The sequence below is a fragment of the Bombina bombina genome, chromosome 1 (genome assembly GCF_027579735.1).
Source record: "Bombina bombina isolate aBomBom1 chromosome 1, aBomBom1.pri, whole genome shotgun sequence".
Taxonomy (NCBI): Eukaryota; Metazoa; Chordata; class Amphibia; order Anura; family Bombinatoridae; genus Bombina; species Bombina bombina.
In genome coordinates, this window is record NC_069499.1 from 42,044,209 (window position 1) to 42,064,207 (window position 19,999).

At 40.8% G+C, this 19,999-nt stretch overlaps 1 protein-coding gene across 1 annotated transcript in view; it reads right to left on the reverse strand.

The window, feature by feature from the left end:
* Window positions 1–6,825: 6,825 nt before the first annotated feature.
* PSMA3 (proteasome 20S subunit alpha 3) overlaps window positions 6,826–19,999 on the reverse strand; it is a 45,779-nt gene continuing 32,605 nt past the window's right edge. The window contains exons 7-11 of the mRNA XM_053697319.1: window positions 13,971–14,036; window positions 11,136–11,182; window positions 10,986–11,053; window positions 8,018–8,082; window positions 6,826–7,015 (exon numbers count right to left, since the gene is read on the reverse strand). Coding sequence (XP_053553294.1) covers window positions 6,971–7,015; window positions 8,018–8,082; window positions 10,986–11,053; window positions 11,136–11,182; window positions 13,971–14,036 — 291 coding nt within the window. The 3' untranslated portion in view covers window positions 6,826–6,970. The remainder of the gene's footprint in view (window positions 7,016–8,017; window positions 8,083–10,985; window positions 11,054–11,135; window positions 11,183–13,970; window positions 14,037–19,999) is intronic.

Sequence of the window (19,999 nt, forward strand, 5' to 3'; positions counted from 1 at the left end):
ATAATTTTAGGTTATTTTCTGCTAAATTGTATTTCTAGAGTTAATGTGTAAAGTCTGGGGTTTTCCTTAAGAGTTTCCCTTTAATAAATTTTAAGTTGTGGCAGCATCTGAGCTATAGGATTTATAGTTTATTGTGGGTGGCATTGGAAAGGGAGTGTTGGGCATTTCTCTTACGTCTAGTACAGATTAAGGGGGTGCGAATTAACTCTTGCACCCACTAAACTGAATCACAAGCTTGCCTGGTGTGGCTAGATTGTGACCTATAGGTGACAGAAAAGGGGGCTGAAAACCCTTTCTGTGCCAAATAAGTGACTGGCGCAGGGTTGGATAACCTTGGTTCGTCACAAATTGGTGGGCAGCGGTGTAGATCATTTTTTTTATGATTAGATTTTAGTGCTTGTGGATTTGCTAGTGTGAAAATCCGGGTACTAAAAAAAATTGTTCCTTACAATATCCAAAGGCTAAAACTCAGTGCATTATATAGTCACAAATTGCAAACAGTCCCCTTCCCTATTCTCTGCTTTTCTTTTCTATTTTATTTTTGCTATGGAGGCATACGAGCAGCGATCCAGAGAGGCACTTATACTCCTATGCCAGGAGCGGTATATTCCAATACGTTCAAAGAACAAAGATTTACTAATACAAGCTCTTGTTGAATATGATAACAGCCAAATCACACCAGTTGAAGTCTCAGGAGAGATGTCTGCAGCTGTGGGCGGTGATTCATCAGGATCTGGGGATCCATTGGACTGTTATTTGCAAACTGTTCTTAAACATATGGGCTCAGTGGATGCAAGTTTGCGCATGGAACTGATTACAAAGTTTTATGAAAGACAGGCTGCTGTGGCTGAGAGAGAGGCTCTGGCAGCTGAAAGACAGGCATCTCTGGCAGCTGAGAGAGAGGCTCTGGCAGCTGAAAGACAGGCTGCTGAACGACAGGCGGAGAGAGAGTATCAACTACAGCTTGCACGGTTGGAGAGAGGGATGGTCTCACCTGTTGTTAGTGAACCTAGAGACCCCCCTGCTCCCAGAGTGCGTGCAGAGAATTTTCCCACCCTGGAGAAAGATGGAGATGTGGATGTATTCCTGCGTAGCTTTGAGAAAGTTTGCAGACAGTTCCAGTTGCCAAGGGAGCAGTGGGCCAAGTACCTTACCCCTGGCCTGAAAGGTCCTGCACTGGAGGCGTTTGCTGAACTACCCCCAGAGTTTGATCAGGACTATGATTCCATTAAAGCTGCACTGCAAAGAAGATACAATCTTACTCCTGAGGTGTACAGAAAGAAATTCCGTTCTCTGCAGAAAGGTTTGTCAGAGAGCTATATTACAGCTGTTGGGAACTTGAGGACAGCCTTTAAACAGTGGGTCAGAGGATTAAAAGTTGCCACTATGGAGGAGCTGGAAGATTTGATTGTGAAGGAACAGTTTATGCAGCTGTGCCCAGCCGGAGTTCAAGAATGGGTTTTAGATCGGAAGCCCATAACAGCATTGGAAGCTGGCGAGCTGGCTGATTTTTACACAGCTAACAGGTCTCCAGAGAATGGCAGGAAATCCTTTTGTAAGGGGGGATCCACCTGTAAAGGAGCTGCTGCACGACCCCCCTTCACAAAACCTGCTGTGCCTTTATCCAGTGTGTCTGCTCCCTCTGGGAAAGGAGGGGCGAGTGCTGCATCTGGGCAGGGGGATACCTGCAGATGTTTTGTTTGCAACAAAGTGGGCCACATCAGCTCCACTTGCCCAGAGAGGATTAACTTGGGGCAATCAGCTGGAGGAAGTAATCCCTCAGAAGTACCAGCATCTATTTTGTTTGTTACCTGTCCAGAGGAAAACAACCATGAGAACTTGCAACCTGTGACTGTTGGAGATAAGGTAACCTTAGGTCTAAGGGACACAGGTGCAGAAGTGACTATGGTGCATCCAAAGCTAGTGAACTCTGAGAACATTATCCCTGGAAAGACTCTAGCAGTTAAAGGGATTGGGGGAATGAAACTTGCAGTGCCTATGGCACGTGTATATCTTGATTGGGGAGTGGGGAGAGGTTTAAGAAATGTGGGGGTATCTGAAAATATTCCTAATGATGTCTTACTGGGTACTGATTTGGGTAGATTGTTATCTCTCTATGTGCCTGACAATGCTACATGTGACCTAGTGACATTAGTTGCAGACCCTTATGTGGAAAGGGCTCTGTGTAAAAATGCTCAGAGACATTATGACCAGGAGGGAGGACAGCGTGCAGGTGTGCGAAGGGCTGTGCCTGAACTGGGGGTGTCTGTGCTGAGAGGTGACCCTGTAAGAGGAGAAACTGATGGTGGAGAAAGGCTGATAGACCGTGTGGGTCTGTCTGTGCCTGAACTGAGTTTACCTGTACAGGGAGAAGCTGTTTGTGAGAGAAGGCAGATGAGGGGTGCGTGTCTGCCTGTGATTGAATCAGTGGATTCTATAGAAGTAGGTGAGATTGACGGGGGAGAGAATGACTGGGTGACTGGGCCGCTGGATGTTGTGTGCCAGTCTCTGCCAGGGACAATTCCGTACCCTGTGAAAAGACACAATAGTTGGGATAAATGGCAGAAGGAAGATGTGTGCTTGTCTGCACCAGTGTCAAAAGGATACCAGATTCTGTGTGATTATGCAAAGTGGCAGACTGACTGTGAGAGAGAGCAGGGGGGCAAACTAGCCCACTCTATGACAGAAGCAGCAAAGCCACAGATTTCAGACTGTGTGGGGGAGGAGGGTACAGGATACTCTTTGAGGGACCCCCAGAGTGAGTGTGAAAGATTGTGGGTGACAGAGACCCCAGTAACCTCAGCTGTGACCTATAAACAGACTGCACAGGCTAGGGGACAGAGACTGACACAGACTGCAGGCACAGGGGGGAGGAGTACAGAGCAGTGTATTTACACAGCCCCACAGTGCCATTCAGCAAATACACTGATAGATGTGCAGCATTAGTGTCCCCAGCAGTTAGAACCCACAGTCAGGAGGAGGGGGGCAGTTAGTCAACCCCCTACCAACCATAACAGAGTGCAGGAGTACAGGAATTCTACTCCAGTGGGAGGGCAAGAGCCTATGGTAGTTAAGCAGCAACTGACAGCACACAATATGTTTAGAGAGCACACCATAGGTAGCAAGACACTAGGTTTCACAGGCACCTCTGTAACAGGGGATGATGTGTTATCCATGGATAAGATGCAAACCTTATTGGGGGAGGTACCTGCAAAACCCAGAGATGCCATATTCGCACAAAAACAGTTGCAGGAGTTTACTGCCAGAGAGAGAGTGTGTGAGATGGTCCATAATGTTCTTGTACTCACGCCCATGAGACAGAACAAACTAGAGGCTGCATGGGAGGGGCCCTGCAATATATTCAATCAGTTGGGTAGAGCAACTAGTGTGTTACTTTTAAAAGGAGGGCATCCTGCTGCCAAAACTGCTAGGTGCAATCTGTCTGGCAATGGTGTTCTCACCGCAAGGGGAAGCTCCTTTTGATACGCATCGGGAGTGGCTCGTAGCCACCCCCTTTTGCGTATCTTATTGGGGGAGGTGTCACAAATATCTCAGGATTCAGCTGCTAAGGAGTTAACTTTGTGTAGCTGGCACTCAAAACAGTTATTTGTTTTCAAGAAGAATTGTGTTTGTATTTTCTTTGAAGTGCCAGAACCCCCTAAATAGCCACCAAATGTTAGTGTGTATGCATTGGGTCATAAAGTCACTGAAACTCTTAGTCACAGAGATACACAGGATAAAGTTTATGGCTTAAGCTGTCAATAGAATGCCTGATGCAAAACAAGCCCTTCATTACAAAAACTGACCAGGTCACTGGCAGGACATTGGTATATTATGTACATATGTGGGTTAAAAGTGTTATAACCTTAATGACAGGTAAATATGACAACCTATGGCATATTTGGTATCAAACCAAGTCTCTCAATAAACCTAAAAGGTTCTAGACATGTAAATATAGAAATTTCTTACCTAGCAGAAATGATACTGGATTGTATAATTTCAGGCAAGAAATTAGTCTATTGAAGGTTGTAAAGACAGGGGGGTTTCTTAGCCCGCCCAGGAGGGTGTGGTTAAGCAACCTGATCTCTGAAAAGTAGGGTTTAAGAATCTTATTTTTTAACAATAAGATTGTCATTCTTACAAGGGGAGCTGCTGTACAGAAGTAAGGAGCCATCTTTTCCATGCCAGCCCCTGGCGCAGATCTTGAAGACTAGGAAAGTATTCAATTCTGTTTTTCTCCTTTTTATTTTAAAATACTGTTTGCGTGTGTAATTTTATTTGTAACAACTTTTTATTAATAATGCATTGTGCATAATATTTTTGGCATAATAAATAATTCCTTTATTAAGTTTGGCCTTTGTCTAATAATTGAACCACGTTACTGAAAGAGACTGGAATATTAGAACTGTATAATTTAGGTTATTTTCTGCTAAATTGTTAGCAGAAAATTGTTAATGTGTAAAGTCTGGGGTTTTCCTTAAGATTTTCCCTTTAATAAATTTTAAGTTGTGGCAGCATCTGAGCTATAGGATTTATAGTTTATTGTGGGTGGCATTGGAAAGGGAGTGTTGGGCATTTCTCTTACGTCTAGTACAGATTAAGGGGGTGCGAATTAACTCTTGCACCCACTAAACTGAATCACAAGCTTGCCTGGTGTGGCTAGATTGTGACCTATAGATGACAGAAAAGGGGGCTGAAAACCCTTTCTGTGCCAAATAAGTGACTGGCGCAGGGTTGGATAACCTTGGTTCGTCACAGAGCCTACCTAGGTTTAGCTTTCAACTAAGAATACCAAGAGAACAAAGCAAATTTGATTTATAAGTCAATTATTATTATCTTCCGCAGCGCTATAAACAAAGGCGGAGTACAACAAAATTTTTATAGGGATCAAACGGGTAGAGGGCCCTGCCAAGAATCGCACTGTTGTAGTCAGCTCTTAAGAAGGTAATCTACAAACAGCTGGACTCTTAGGCTTAACAGGGGGTTCAGGGGATAGCAATGGAGGAGAGGAACTGGTATAAATAAAGGTTAGTGTAGGTTCTTTGCATCCATGAACAGTAGAGTCTTTAGGGAGCGCTTGAAGCTTTCAAAACTAGGGGAGAGTCTTGTGGAGCGAGGCAGAGAGTTCCACAAGATTGGAGCCAGTCTGGAGAAGTCCTGTAAATGGGAGTGTGATGAAGTAACAAAAGAGGAGGTCATGAGCATGGGGACGGGAGGGAGAGTATCTGGAGACAAGGTCTGAGATATAGGGGGGGAGCAGTGCAGTTGAGGGCTTTGTATGTCAGAGTGAGGATTTTGTGTTTAATCCTAGGGGCAAGAGGAAGCCAGTGAAGGGAGAGGTGCAGGAGATGAAGAGCGACGTGTAAGGAAGAGGAGTCTGGCAGAGGCATTCATTATGGATTGTAAAGGAGCTAGGCGGCAGGTGAGGAGACCAGAGAGGACAGAGATGCAGTAATCGAGGTGGGAAAGAAAGAGAGAGTGGATTAAAATCTTAGTTGTGTCGTGTGTAAGTAAATGTCTAATTTTAGCGATGTTTTTAAGGTGGAAGCGGCAGGCTTTAGCCAAGGACTGAATGTGAGGAGTGAAAGAAAGATCTGAGTCAAGTGTGACCCCCAAGACATCGGGCATGCGGGGTAGGGGTAATGATGGAGTTCAACAGTTAGAGAGAGATTGGGGGTGGAGATTTTGGAAGAAGGGGGGAAAATAAAGAACTTAGTTTTGGAGGGATTTAGCTTGAGGTAGTGAGAGGAGATCCAGGAAGAGATGTGAGAAAGACAGTTAGTGCGAATAGGGGTGGGTGTGGGGAGCGCTCTAAAAGAGCTGTGAGTATAAACTATGATTTGAAGTGTGTACACACTTCAAATCATAGTTTATACTCACAGCTCTTTTAGAGCGCTCCCCACACCCACCCCTATTCGCACATTTCTATACATCTGATATTGGGAGCATATCAGATTTGGGGAAGCTAGTTGAGTCCTATCTACATATCACTCCACACTTTCCTTTTCTTAGAAAGACAGTTAGTGACACGGGTTAGCAAGGAAGGAGATGGGTCTGGTGCAGAGAAGTAGATTGGCTGTCGTTGGCATACAAATAATATTTGAAACTGTGGGACTTTATTAGGGAACCTAGTGATGACATGTAGATTGCGAAGAGAAGGGGACCGAGGACAGAGCCTTGCGGTACTCCAACAGAAAGTGGTGACGGGGCAGAGGAGGCCCCAGAGAAGGCTACACTAAAGGTACGGTTTGACAGGTAGGAAGAGAGCCACGAGAGGGCTGTGTCAGAAATGCCGAAGGATTGGAGGGTTTAGAGCAAAAGAGGGTGGTCAACAGTATCAAAGGCTGCGGACAGATCAAGGAGGATAAGCAGAGAGAAGTGGCCTTTTGATTTTGCTGTAAGTAGGTCGTTGGTAACTTTAACGATTGCTGTCTGTGGAGTGATGGGGATGAAATCCAGATTGCAGTGGGTCAAGGAGGGAGTGTAATGTAAGGAAATGGGATAGGCGTGCAAATTCGAGCTTTTAAAGAAACTTTGAGGCAAGAGGGAGGAGGGTAATAGGGCGGTAGTTGGATGGGGAGGTTGGATCAAGGGAAGATTTTTTTGAGGATAGGTGTGACCAGTGCATGTTTCAGAGATGAGGGAGAGGTTGAAAATGTGTAACAAATTATTAAGTTGTTTAAACTTTCATGATTCAGATAGGGCATGTAATTTTAATTTTGACTAGACTGTCCCTTTAAATATTTGAACAAACCGGTTTATATGCAAATTAATGTAGGTGTAATGTGAAATTGTTACACATGAAAAGAAAACCAAACTAAAAAGGCACATTAGCTTGTTTTTTACTTGTGTGATAAAAAGATGAGCAAATAACAAAACCTTTCCAGAAACAGTTTGACACAATCTGTCCAGTGCTGTAAATTTATATACAAAAAAAAAAAAATTCTCGTACAGCTGAAGCTATGAAATGTTACATGTTGTCATCATCCGAATCATCTTCTTCTTCTAAAGATTCCTGTTTTACAAAAGGGAGAGAGGAATTAGTTATTTTCACAATTAAAGGGACATGAAACCCAAAACATTTGTTTCATGATTCAGGTACAGGATACAATATTAAACATCTTTCCCATTTACTTTGTTCTCTATCGTTTGTTTAAGGAGCAGCAATGTACTACTGGGAGCTAGTACAACACATTGAGTAAGCCAATGAAAAGAGGCAAAGAAGAGCAGCCACCAATCAGCAGCTAGCTCCCAGTAATGCATTGCTGCTCCTGAGTCTAGCAAGGTATTTTCAACAAAGGATACCAAGAGAATCAAGCAAATTGGAATGATGAATAAAATGACATGTTCTATCTGAATCATGAAAGAAAAAAAAAAGTGGGGGTTTCATTAAATTACAGGAAAAGGGAACAAAAAGTGTAATGCAAAGTTTTTATGTTGCATAATTAAACAAGTATTAAGATCTCAAAGTATCCCTTTAAGCTCGAAATTAAACCCCCACATTCCGTCAGCTGTCTGATCAAAAATACACACCGGGCATGCTCTCCAACAATGCCTGCACGTCACAACCCATCAGATGCTGTTAGTGCGACCGCACGTACTAACAACATAGCCATCAGATTGTTGGACAAGAGAGAGTGAGAGATCGGCCCCTTTCTAAGATGCGGGTCACATTGTGAAGGGTGCAACAGCAGATCATGTAAAGTCAGGGTCATGGAATTATATGTTTGTATATTAATACAGGACATTTAAGAAACATCTGGTTTATCACAGCCATTATGTCCTCTTTAATGACTTTAGATGTTTGTTACAGGTGAGGGAACAAGGGATCACAAACTGATTTAGGAGACTTTATTCTATATCTACAGACACTGCAGTATGTGTGCAAATTACCCCTACACTGCCTTTAATTGTACCAGAGCCAATATGAATGGGAAGCTGTGGTTCTTACGCACAGAATACATTATTATATCAGCAGCTGCCAGCGCTGTGTACAACAGAGGGGTTTAATCATTACCTTTGCATATTTTTCTGCTTCTTCCCGGACATCTTTGGGAACAACTTCATGTTTTCCGTTAGTTACTATTAAAAAGCACAGACAATTAATATTAAGTGAAAACAATATGACTACCTAAGGGTTAGGATTAGCCAATTACCAGATATAACCCCTCGGCTGCCAGAGAGCTGCAACAAGTTAACACTTGATACCACTGCTGTTGCCTTCACCTAACGGAGCTGCCACAGCCACATTAAGGAGAAGAACACCTCATTTTATTGACCAGTTTTATTTAACCCTTTAGCTTCCTACTGATGGCTACAGTGGCTGCTGCTCAGCACAAAACCACCCTCTGTTTTTTCCCTGGGGTCAGGGCACAAACGTTAAAGGAACATGAAACCCAAACCCATGATTTAGATAGAGCATAAACAGTTTTCCAATTTACTTCTATTATCAATTGTGCTTCATTGTCTTGGTATCTTTATTTGAAGCAGCAGCAAATCACTACTGGGAGCTAGCTGAAAGCATTGGTAAACCAACGAAAAGAGGAATATATGTGCAGCTACCAATCAGCAGCTACCAATCAGCTTGAGCCTACCTAGGTATGCTTTACTTCACAGGATACCAAGAGAACAAAGCAAATGAGATAATCAAAGTAAATTAGAAAGTTTTATGTCCTACGGCCTCCCAGCAGGCCAGGTTTCTGGATTACCTTGGATGAGAGCAGATACAATAACCATGGTAACTATTCAGCTGATTATTTCTCCCGTGCTCTAAATCAGATATGCTCTAACTGTGGCCTGCTAGGGAGGCCTGAGAACAGCTTTAAAAACCGGTGCCCGATCTGAATAATGAGAGAAATTAAATTCATAGCTGCAAATATCCCTACAGGGCTTCTATTCCCTGACGGCAGGTTCCCCTATAAGACAAGAAAATATACTCAATGCAGTTTGTAGAGGCAGCCATTTAAAAAAGTCACTTTTAATAAGTGAAGAAATTGGGTTACAGTGACATTTTTACAACAAAATAATAATAATTTAAAAAAATAAAAAAAATAAAAAAAAAGTTATTCTGAGAGATCTATTTGCCAAAGTCCTCTTTGCTGGAAAAATAAGTTTAAAGGGAAAGTCTACTCCAGAATTGTTATTGCTTAAAAAGATAGATAATCCCTTTATTGCATTTTCCCCATTTTTGCACAACCAATACTGTTATATTAATATACTTTTTACCTCTGATTACCTTGTATCTAAGCCTCTGCAGACTGTCCCCTTATCTCAGTTCTTTTGACAGACTTGCATGTTAGCCAATCAGTGCTGACTCATAAATAATGCCACAGGAGTGAGCACAATGTTATCTATATGACACATGAACTAGCACTGTCTAGCTGGGAAAAACTGTCAAAACGCACTGAGAGAAGGGGTGCCTACAAGATCTTAGCCTACCTAGGTTTAGCTTTCAAGAATAGCAAAGGAACAAAGCAATTTTGATGATTAAAGTTGTTTGAAATTGCTGCCCTAATCTGCACCAAAAACACACTGAAAATATAACCAATAACTGTCTATATACACTCTAGGTGAGCTGATCTTCAATTCTCCAACTGTCAATCTTTTGAGTTAAATGGACATTAAAAAAAAAAAAAATTCTTTCATGATTCAGACAGAGAATACAATTTTAAACAACATTCCATTTTACTTCTATTATCTAATTTGCTTTATTCTTTAGACATTCTTTGTTTAAGAAATAACAATACACATGGGTGAGCCAATCACATGAGGCAAATATGTGCAGCCACCAATCGGAAGCCACCGAGCCTATCTAGCTATGCTTTTCAGGAAAGAATATCAAGAGAATGCAGCAAATTAGATAATATAAGTAATTTAGAAAATTGTTTAAAATGGTATTCTCTATCTGAATCATGAAAGAAAAAAATTGGGTTTAATGTCCCTTTAAGTTGATAAACTTCCTACCGGTGTCATTTTACATCACAGAAGGTGCTGGCGGTTTACATTTTTCAGTTACTACATTAGTATTTTGTCCCATGTATAGAAAAATCAGTTGTCTTCAATAAAACAAAATGTTACTACCAGTCATAAAATCCTTTTTACTGCCGAGATTTCATGTAAATAACAAACCACTAGCTCTAACAAGGAACTATCAAAAAACGTTAAAACATTAGAAAAGAAACACGACCGTATAAACTTGAAATGCAAGGATTCCAAAGTCTGGTTTTATGTAATAAAAAAAATAATAAATATTAACATTTTCCAGAGGAACATGAGACATGCAAACCAAATAAAATATATCCACACAAAGGGGATCTCCCCTCACGCACCCAAACCAAAACTAGCTGCACTGATTGCACCGATTGTGCCTTGCAAAAAAAATAGCAATAAGCACGGAAGGTGTAATCATCCATATCAGCAGCAGGGATGTAAGTAGAATGAGTCTATAAACGCTACACAAGAAGGCTTTATGTTCATAAACGTAACTGGCATAGAGGAAGCCGTACAAACATCCATATCTGTGTCTACATCACACAAAAGTGTGCTTTGTTAAGTGACTCCAGAACATAGGGAGACTACCATTAGGGCACCCCTGAACTTCATCCCTACAAAAGGGTTAAACACAGTTAAAATATCCTTCTGAGCCGCAGAGAACTGCTGGTCCAGAGTGGAAGCGGCCACTGACCCAGTTAGCAATGCTAGGGGCATGACCCAGCTGTGTAACTAGCACTGCTAATCTGACCTTCTGGGAGCCCAGCACTATAAGCGGTTGCCTTTGCGGTCATTAGGTTGTGGAGTTAATCATGATACAAATAGCCTGTGCTTAGTTAGGTCTATGTGAGAATGTATGAGAGTAATATGCAGCTGACTGTAATATGAGGAAACTGCTACCCAGTATTATTCTAAAGCAAAACATTTCAAGAAGAGATCTTTAAAAAATGTAAAAAGGTTAAAATATTCAGGAAACGAGGAGTAAAGATCCTTACTTTTTCCAACCCAGCTCAGCTCCAGCTCAAAAGATTTGTCCTTTACTTCATCATGTACGATGTAGATTCTAGTGAGAAAATAATAAATTACAACCTTAAACAAACAGCACTTACTAAAATATTTACGGTAACCGCCAGTCTCATACTTACATTTTCGCCACCTCTTTGACCACTTCCCGGCAGGTCATGTCTTTCATCTATGGCAGAAAAATAAATATGCAAAGTACTGACTGAAATGTAATAAGGGACGGGCACTGGGTGCACAGATAATAAACGTGTGTAACTGGCATGGACAATAGCTTTAAATACAGTTACTACCTTTTGTTTGCGCATTATGTATAGAAGCATTTATTAAGCAATATTACCCATAGTTCCTGGCAAACGGATGGGAATAGTCACAACCGGTCTTATGGCTTTAAATCTAACTTCTCTCTCAATCACAAGTTACAGTGCAGAGATAGAAACAGTACAAACGGAAACACAGGTTTTTGTAAATGTACAGCAGTGCACTGCAGCCTGAGCATTTAACATGTAACCTGTAGCGTCACTGGGTACACGGTAACTTTCCATCTACTGCACATGAAGCGACTACACCCTGTGCCTGCTGCAGAATGCGCTCACTTACTGGTTAAGAATGTTTCAGACTGGTACTAGTTCTGGCGAGTTAGACTATATAGCTATAAAAACATGCTGACAGAGCAACTGCAGTAACTTTATATACTTATGCGCATTTCACTTTGTGTCCCCATTCATTGGCAAATCACTTCTGGACCCAAGTCAACCCCTAAAAGGCTCAGCAATAGGCTGAGCCGCTTGTCCACAGAGGTAAAATCAACTGAGATGTGTTCATTTATCAATCTACCATTTTACCCCGATGCATCTCGACTGGAATTCCAGTTAACACCTCTTGTTTCTATGGAAATATAAGCCTGTGTGTTATAAACATTGTAGAACAGCTCTTTACAGTTTAAAACGGTAAACTATTTTCTCTTTTAATACATAAGAAGTTTACATGTGCCATAGGGATTAATATATATATATACAGGGAGTGCAGAATTATTAGGCAAATGAGTATTTTGACCACATCATCCTCTTTATGCATGTTGTCTTACTCCAAGCTGTATAGGCTCGAAAGCCTACTACCAATTAAGCATATTAGGTGATGTGCATCTCTGTAATGAGAAGGGGTGTGGTCTAATGACATCAACACCCTATATCAGGTGTGCATAATTATTAGGCAACTTCCTTTCCTTTGGCAAAATGGGTCAAAAGAAGGACTTGACAGGCTCAGAAAAGTCAAAAATAGTGAGATATCTTGCAGAGGGATGCAGCACTCTTAAAATTGCAAAGCTTCTGAAGCGTGATCATCGAACAATCAAGCGTTTCATTCAAAATAGTCAACAGGGTCGCAAGAAGCGTGTGGAAAAACCAAGGCGCAAAATAACTGCCCATGAACTGAGAAAAGTCAAGCGTGCAGCTGCCAAGATGCCACTTGCCACCAGTTTGGCCATATTTCAGAGCTGCAACATCACTGGAGTGCCCAAAAGCACAAGGTGTGCAATACTCAGAGACATGGCCAAGGTAAGAAAGGCTGAAAGACGACCACCACTGAACAAGACACACAAGCTGAAACGTCAAGACTGGGCCAAGAAATATCTCAAGACTGATTTTTCTAAGGTTTTATGGACTGATGAAATGAGAGTGAGTCTTGATGGGCCAGATGGATGGGCCCGTGGCTGGATTGGTAAAGGGCAGAGAGCTCCAGTCCGATTCAGACGCCAGCAAGGTGGAGGTAGAGTACTGGTTTGGGCTGGTATCATCAAAGATGAGCTTGTGGGGCCTTTTCGGGTTGAGGATGGAGTCAAGCTCAACTCCCAGTCCTACTGCCAGTTTCTGGAAGACACCTTCTTCAAGCAGTGGTACAGGAAGAAGTCTGCATCCTTCAAGAAAAACCTGATTTTCATGCAGGACAATGCTCCATCACACGCGTCCAAGTACTCCACAGCGTGGCTGGCAAGAAAGGGTATAAAAGAAGAAAATCTAATGACATGGCCTCCTTGTTCACCTGATCTGAACCCCATTGAGAACCTGTGGTCCATCATCAAATGTGAGATTTACAAGGAGGGAAAACAGAACACCTCTCTGAACAGTGTCTGGGAGGCTGTGGTTGCTGCTGCACGCAATGTTGATGGTGAACAGATCAAAACACTGACAGAATCCATGGATGGCAGGCTTTTGAGTGTCCTTGCAAAGAAAGGTGGCTATATTGGTCACTGATTTGTTTTTGTTTTGTTTTTGAATGTCAGAAATGTATATTTGTGAATGTTGAGATGTTATATTGGTTTCACTGGTAAAAATAAATAATTGAAATGGGTATATATTTGTTTTTTGTTAAGTTGCCTAATAATTATGCACAGTAATAGTCACCTGCACACACAGATATGCCCCTAAAATAGCTAAAACTAAAAACAAACTAAAAACTACTTCCAAAAATATTCAGCTTTGATATTAATGAGTTTTTTGGGTTCATTGAGAACATGGTTGTTGTTCAATAATAAAATTAATCCTCAAAAATACAACTTGCCTAATAATTCTGCACTCCCTGTATATAGCATAAGAAAAAAAATTTAAAAAAAATTGATAGATAATGTATGTATCTAGTGACTATAGAAACACACAGCATGATACAAATGTAAGTAAAACTAATATCTTAAGATCATGGACCGCTGATTTATTAATATGTGCTGCCCTTGACACCGCGCACTGTACTGAAGAAACATTACTATTCCGCTAACTTATTGATAGCACTTTCTGGACCTGATCAAGTTGATTTACACAAGTACAGAGCTCATCTGCAGCCTTGTCCTATAAGGGGAAATAAAGAGCATTTAACTGGTATAGTCTATTGTGCAACTGACAGATTAACCCCTGATGTGCTGTGTAGCAGGTGCCTGTATAATATAATAGGATTTTCACTGCACTCACCTGAAGCTTCTCGATTTCGGTCTTGGCTGCCTGTTTAGCTTTACCAATAGAGCAGCCCCAGTATCCCTGAAACATGAACAAAAAACATTCAGTAAAAGGAAGGAGATGGCTGAATTTACACCACACACACATTATGCTCAATTGTCCCTACTATTTTATTAATCATTAATTACTTGATTTTACCTTGCCACTAACATTCTGGATCTGTTTACAGAAAGGGGAAAGTTTACCATCACTTTAAAACTGAAGTGTTTATGGGTGCATTTAAATTTTAAGTAAAAAGCATGTTTGCATAAACTTCCATTAGAAAAGGCATCATGTGCACCAGTATTCAAGCCCAGAAAGGCTCAATTTGTGTCATATCAAGTCACGGCTTACTCTCTGAGGTGGTGTAGTGTTTGAAAGAAAAAGAAAAAAAAAAAAAAGAGAAAAAGAGAAAAAAAGAGAAAGAGAGAAAAAAAAAAAAAAAGAGTCCAGCCCCCCCGATTCCATTCAGGAAGCGCCTTTGGCTTCAGTACAGCCAAATGGCGATAAAGTTCTATGCCGTCCTAAGGGCTTTAAAACCCAGTGAGGTTAGGACGGCATAAAACATAAGGTCCTGAAGGGGTTAACTGGCTTAGTGACTGCTGCCTTGTCATGTATGGCAGATGCTCCTAAGGGGTTAAATGAGTGATTAGACACAGGCATCGAATAAATGAACACAAAAGTATTATAATGCACATTATTTATATTGGCTGCTTCTCTATTTTTGTGCACTTTACTTGCGATTGTCTCTGTATACAGAAATGTTTTTTCAGAGCACTACACAAGCTCAATTATGAGAAACAGAAAGAGAAAAGACAACGGCACTACGGTTGCTGTGTCCCACTATATATCCTGTTCTCATAGGTGTGAGAAATCTCAAAAAATGTATGAGTGGGGACTTAGGTGCTGTACATTAGAAGAAGCAAACTGGAATAATCAATTGCAAGCAGCAATTGAGAGAATGTACATATTTAGCAATCAACAGCAAATAAAGGGTAAATGGCCATGAATACCTAGGTAGAAGGCCCAAGAAAGGCAAATTAAAACTTAACTTTTATTAATTTCTTCAAATAAAAAAAGGGGGGGTGAGGTATTTTAAAATTCCAACCAGTGTGAAGATAGGAGAATGCGACCAATAAGTGGTATGCTCTCCAAGTGATATACACTCAAGAATGGGGTAAGGTATATGCAATTATATATAGATATAGATTCAGGATATGCCCATAAATTCTGAAATTATATTAATTGCAAAGATATCGTACCCCCTATTTTTAGGTAATCTTCTTATATCGAGAGGATGAGTGATAATACTAGTATTTAGAGAACCACGGATTGAAATGTCCCTATTGGGTATTGTAGTATCAGAGTATTAAACCTAGGTGTAATGCTCTGAACTGTCCTGCAGTTGTGTGATCAGACCAAAGTAAATACACACTAAAGGTTACTAGGATCTTGTATTAATACATTAAGATAAATATTGTTGCAAGACTAGGAAATAGTAAATATGCCCTTGGTAATATATTTATTGGGTGCTGGGTACTGAAAGGTTTTTAACCTCTATATAACGAACTTACTCTAAATGCAGTAGCATATAGACTGCTTAACTTCTGGTAACATAACAGGCGGAGGAATAATCCAATGTTGTTTAGCTATATTCAGTATTGGTTGTGGTTTGTCAAATTATTGTATTAATTGTGTTCCTGAGAACGTTATAAAATTGGAAAAATTCACTCTGTATGTCCTCCCATTTCTATTTAGGTGATACTTTTATTATAGCATTGCACTCCGTTTGTGCTTTAGAATTTAAATAGACAACTGGTTATCCCCTGTTCAGGTGGGAAGCTGTTTTTGAAGCAGCAGCTATAATATCAGGATATTATTGAAATGTTTTCCTTTCTTTCATGTAATTAACAAGAGTCCATGAGCTAGTGACGTATGGGATATACATTCCTACCAGGAGGGGCAAAGTTTCCCAAACCTCAAAATGCCTACAAATACACCCCTCACCACACCCACAAATCAGTTTTACAAACTTTGCCTCCAAGGGAGGTGGTGAAGTAAGTTTGTGCTAGATTCTACGTTGATATGCGCTCCGCAGCAAGTTGGAGCCCGGTTTTCCTCTCAGCGTGCAGTGAATGTCAGAGGGATGTGAAGAGAGTATTGCCTATTGAATGCAGTGATCTCCTTCTACGGGGTCTATTTCATAAGGTTCTCTGTTATCGGTCGTAGAGATTCATCTCTTACCTCCCTTTTCAGATCGACGATATACTCTTATATTTACCATTTCCTCTACTGATTCTCGTTTCAGTACTGGTTTGGCTTTCTACAAACATGTAGATGAGTGTCCTGGGGTAAGTAAGTCTTATTTTCTGTGACACTCTAAGCTATGGTTGGGCACTTTATTTATAAAGTTCTAAATATATGTATTCAAACATTTATTTGCCTTGACTCAGAATGTTCAACTTTCCTTATTTCCAGACAGTCAGTTTCATATTTGGGATTATGCTTTAAATTATCATATTTTTTCTTACCTCAAAAAATTTGACTTTTTTCCCTGTGGGCTGTTAGGCTCGCGGGGGCTGATAATGCTTCATTTTATTGCGTCATTCTTGGCGCGGACTTTTTTGGCGCAAAAATTCATTTCCGTTTCCGGCGTCATACGTGTCGCCGGAAGTTGCGTCATTTTTGACGTTATTTTGCGCCAAAGATGTCGGCGTTCCGGATGTGGCGTCATTTTTGGCGCCAAAAGCATTTAGGCGCCAAATAATGTGGGCGTCTTATTTGGCGCCAAAAAATATGGGCGTCATTTTTGTCTCCACATTATTTCAGTCTCATTTTTCATTTGCTTCTGGTTGCTAGAAGCTTGATGTTTGGCATTTTTTTCCCATTCCTGAAACTGTCTTATAAGGAATTTGATCTATTTTGCTTTATATGTTGTTTTTTCTCTTACATATTGCAAGATGTCTCACGTTGCATCTGAGCCAGAAGATACTACAGGAAAACCACTGCCTGCTGGATCTACCAAAGCTAAGTGTATCTGCTGTAAACTTTTGGTAGCTATTCCTCCAGCTGTTGTTTGTAATAATTGTCATGACAAACTTGTTAAAGCAGATAATATTTCCTTTAGTGATGTACCATTGCCTGTTGCAGTTCCCTCAACATCTAAGGTGCAGAATGTTCCTGATAACATAAGAGATTTTGTTTCTGAATCCATAAAGAAGGCTTTGTCTGTTATTTCTCCTTCTAGTAAACGTAAAAAGTCTTTTAAATCTTCTCTCTCTACAGATGAATTTTTAAATGAACACCATCATTCTGATTCTTTGGACTCTTCTGGTTCAGAGGATTCTATCTCAGAGATTGATGCTGATAAATCTTCATATTTATTTAAGATGGAATTTATTCGCTCTTTACTTAAAGAAGTACTAATTGCTTTAGAAATAGAGGATTCTAGTCCTCTTGATACTAATTCTATACGTTTGGATAAGGTTTTTAAAGCTCCTGCTGTTATTCCAGAAGTCTTTCCTGTTCCTAATGCTATTTCTGCTGTAATTTCTAAGGAATGGGATAAATTGGGTAATTCATTTACTCCTTCTAAACGTTTTAAGCAATTATATCCTGTTCCGCCTGACAGGTTAGAATTTTGGGACAAAATCCCTAAAGTTGATGGGGCTATTTCTACCCTTGCTAAACGTACTACCATTCCTACGTCAGATGGTACCTCGTTTAAGGATCCTTTAGATAGAAAAATTGAATCTTTTCTAAGAAAAGCTTATCTATGTTCAGGTAATCTTCTTAGACCTGCTATATCATTGGCTGATGTTGCTGCAGCTTCAACTTTTTGGTTGGAAACTCTAGCGCAACAAGTAACAAATCGTGATTCTCATGATATTATTATTCTTCTCCAGCATGCTAATAATTTCATCTGTGATGCCATTTTTGATATTATTAGAGTTGATGTTAGGTTTATGTCTCTGGCTATCTTAGCCAGAAGAGCTTTATGGCTTAAGACCTGGAATGCTGATATGGCTTCTAAATCAACTCTACTTTCCATTTCTTTCCAGGGAAACAAATTATTTGGTTCTCAGTTGGATTCTATTATTTCAACTGTTACTGGTGGGAAAGGAACTTTTTTACCACAGGATAAAAAGTCTAAAGGTAAAAACAGGGCTAACAATCGTTTTCGTTCCTTTCGTTTCAACAAAGAACAAAAGCCTGATCCTTCGTCCTCAGGAGCAGTTTCAGTTTGGAAACCATCTCCAGTCTGGAATAAATCCAAGCCTGCTAGAAAGGCAAAGCCTGCTTCTAAGTTCACATGAAGGTACGGCCCTCATTCCAGTTCAGCTGGTAGGGGGCAGGTTACGTTTTTTCAAAGAAATTTGGATCAATTCTGTTCACAATCTTTGGATTCAGAACATTGTTTCAGAAGGGTACAGAATTGGTTTCAAGATGAGACCTCCTGCAAAGAGATTTTTTCTTTCCCATGTCCCAGTAAATCCAGTGAAAGCTCAAGCATTTCTGAATTGTGTTTCAGATCTAGAGTTGGCTGGAGTAATTATGCCAGTTCCAGTTCCGGAACAGGGGATGGGGTTTTATTCAAATCTCTTCATTGTACCAAAGAAGGAGAATTCCTTCAGACCAGTTCTGGATCTAAAATTATTGAATCGTTATGTAAGGATACCAACGTTCAAGATGGTAACTGTAAGGACTATCTTGCCTTTTGTTCAGCAAGGGAATTATATGTCCACAATAGATTTACAGGATGCATATCTGCATATTCCGATTCATCCAGATCATTATCAGTTCCTGAGATTCTCTTTTCTGGACAAGCATTACCAATTTGTGGCTCTACCGTTTGGCCTTGCTACAGCTCCAAGAATTTTCACAAAGATTCTCGGTGCCCTTCTGTCTGTAATCAGAGAACAGGGTATTGTGGTATTTCCTTATTTGGACGATATCTTGGTACTTGCTCAGTCTTTACATTTAGCAGAGTCTCATACGAATCGACTTGTGTTGTTTCTTCAAGATCATGGTTGGAGGATCAATTTACCAAAAAGTTCTTTGATTCCTCAAACAAGGGTAACCTTTCTGGGTTTCCAGATAGATTCAGTGTCCATGACTCTGTCTTTAACAGACAAGAAACGTCTAAAATTGATTACAGCCTGTCGAAACCTTCAGTCTCAATCATTCCCTTCGGTAGCCTTATGCATGGAAATTCTAGGTCTTATGACTGCTGCATCGGACGCGATCCCCTTTGCTCGTTTTCACATGCGACCTCTTCAGCTCTGTATGCTGAACCAATGGTGCAGGGATTACACGAAGATATATCAATTAATATCTTTAAAACCGATTGTTCGGCACTCTCTAACGTGGTGGACAGATCACCTTCGTTTAATTCAGGGGGCTTCTTTTGTTCTTCCGACCTGGACTGTAATTTCAACAGATGCAAGTCTCACAGGTTGGGGAGCTGTGTGGGGGTCTCTGACGGCACAAGGAGTTTGGGAATCTCAGGAGGTGAGATTACCGATCAATATCTTGGAACTCCGTGCAGTTTTCAGAGCTCTTCAGTTTTGGCCTCTTCTGAAGAGAGAATCGTTCATTTGTTTTCAGACAGACAATGTCACAACTGTGGCATACATCAATCATCAAGGAGGGACTCACAGTCCTCTGGCTATGAAAGAAGTATCTCGAATTTTGGTTTGGGCGGAGTCCAGCTCCTGTCTAATCTCTGCGGTTCATATCCCAGGTGTAGACAATTGGGAAGCGGATTATCTCAGTCGCCAAACGTTGCATCCGGGCGAATGGTCTCTTCACCCAGAGGTATTTCTTCAGATTGTTCAAATGTGGGGGCTCCCAGAGATAGATCTGATGGCCTCTCATCTAAACAAGAAACTTCCCAGGTATCTGTCCAGATCCCGGGATCCTCAGGCGGAGGCAGTGGATGCATTATCACTTCCTTGGAAGTATCATCCTGCCTATATCTTTCCGCCTCTAGTTCTTCTTCCAAG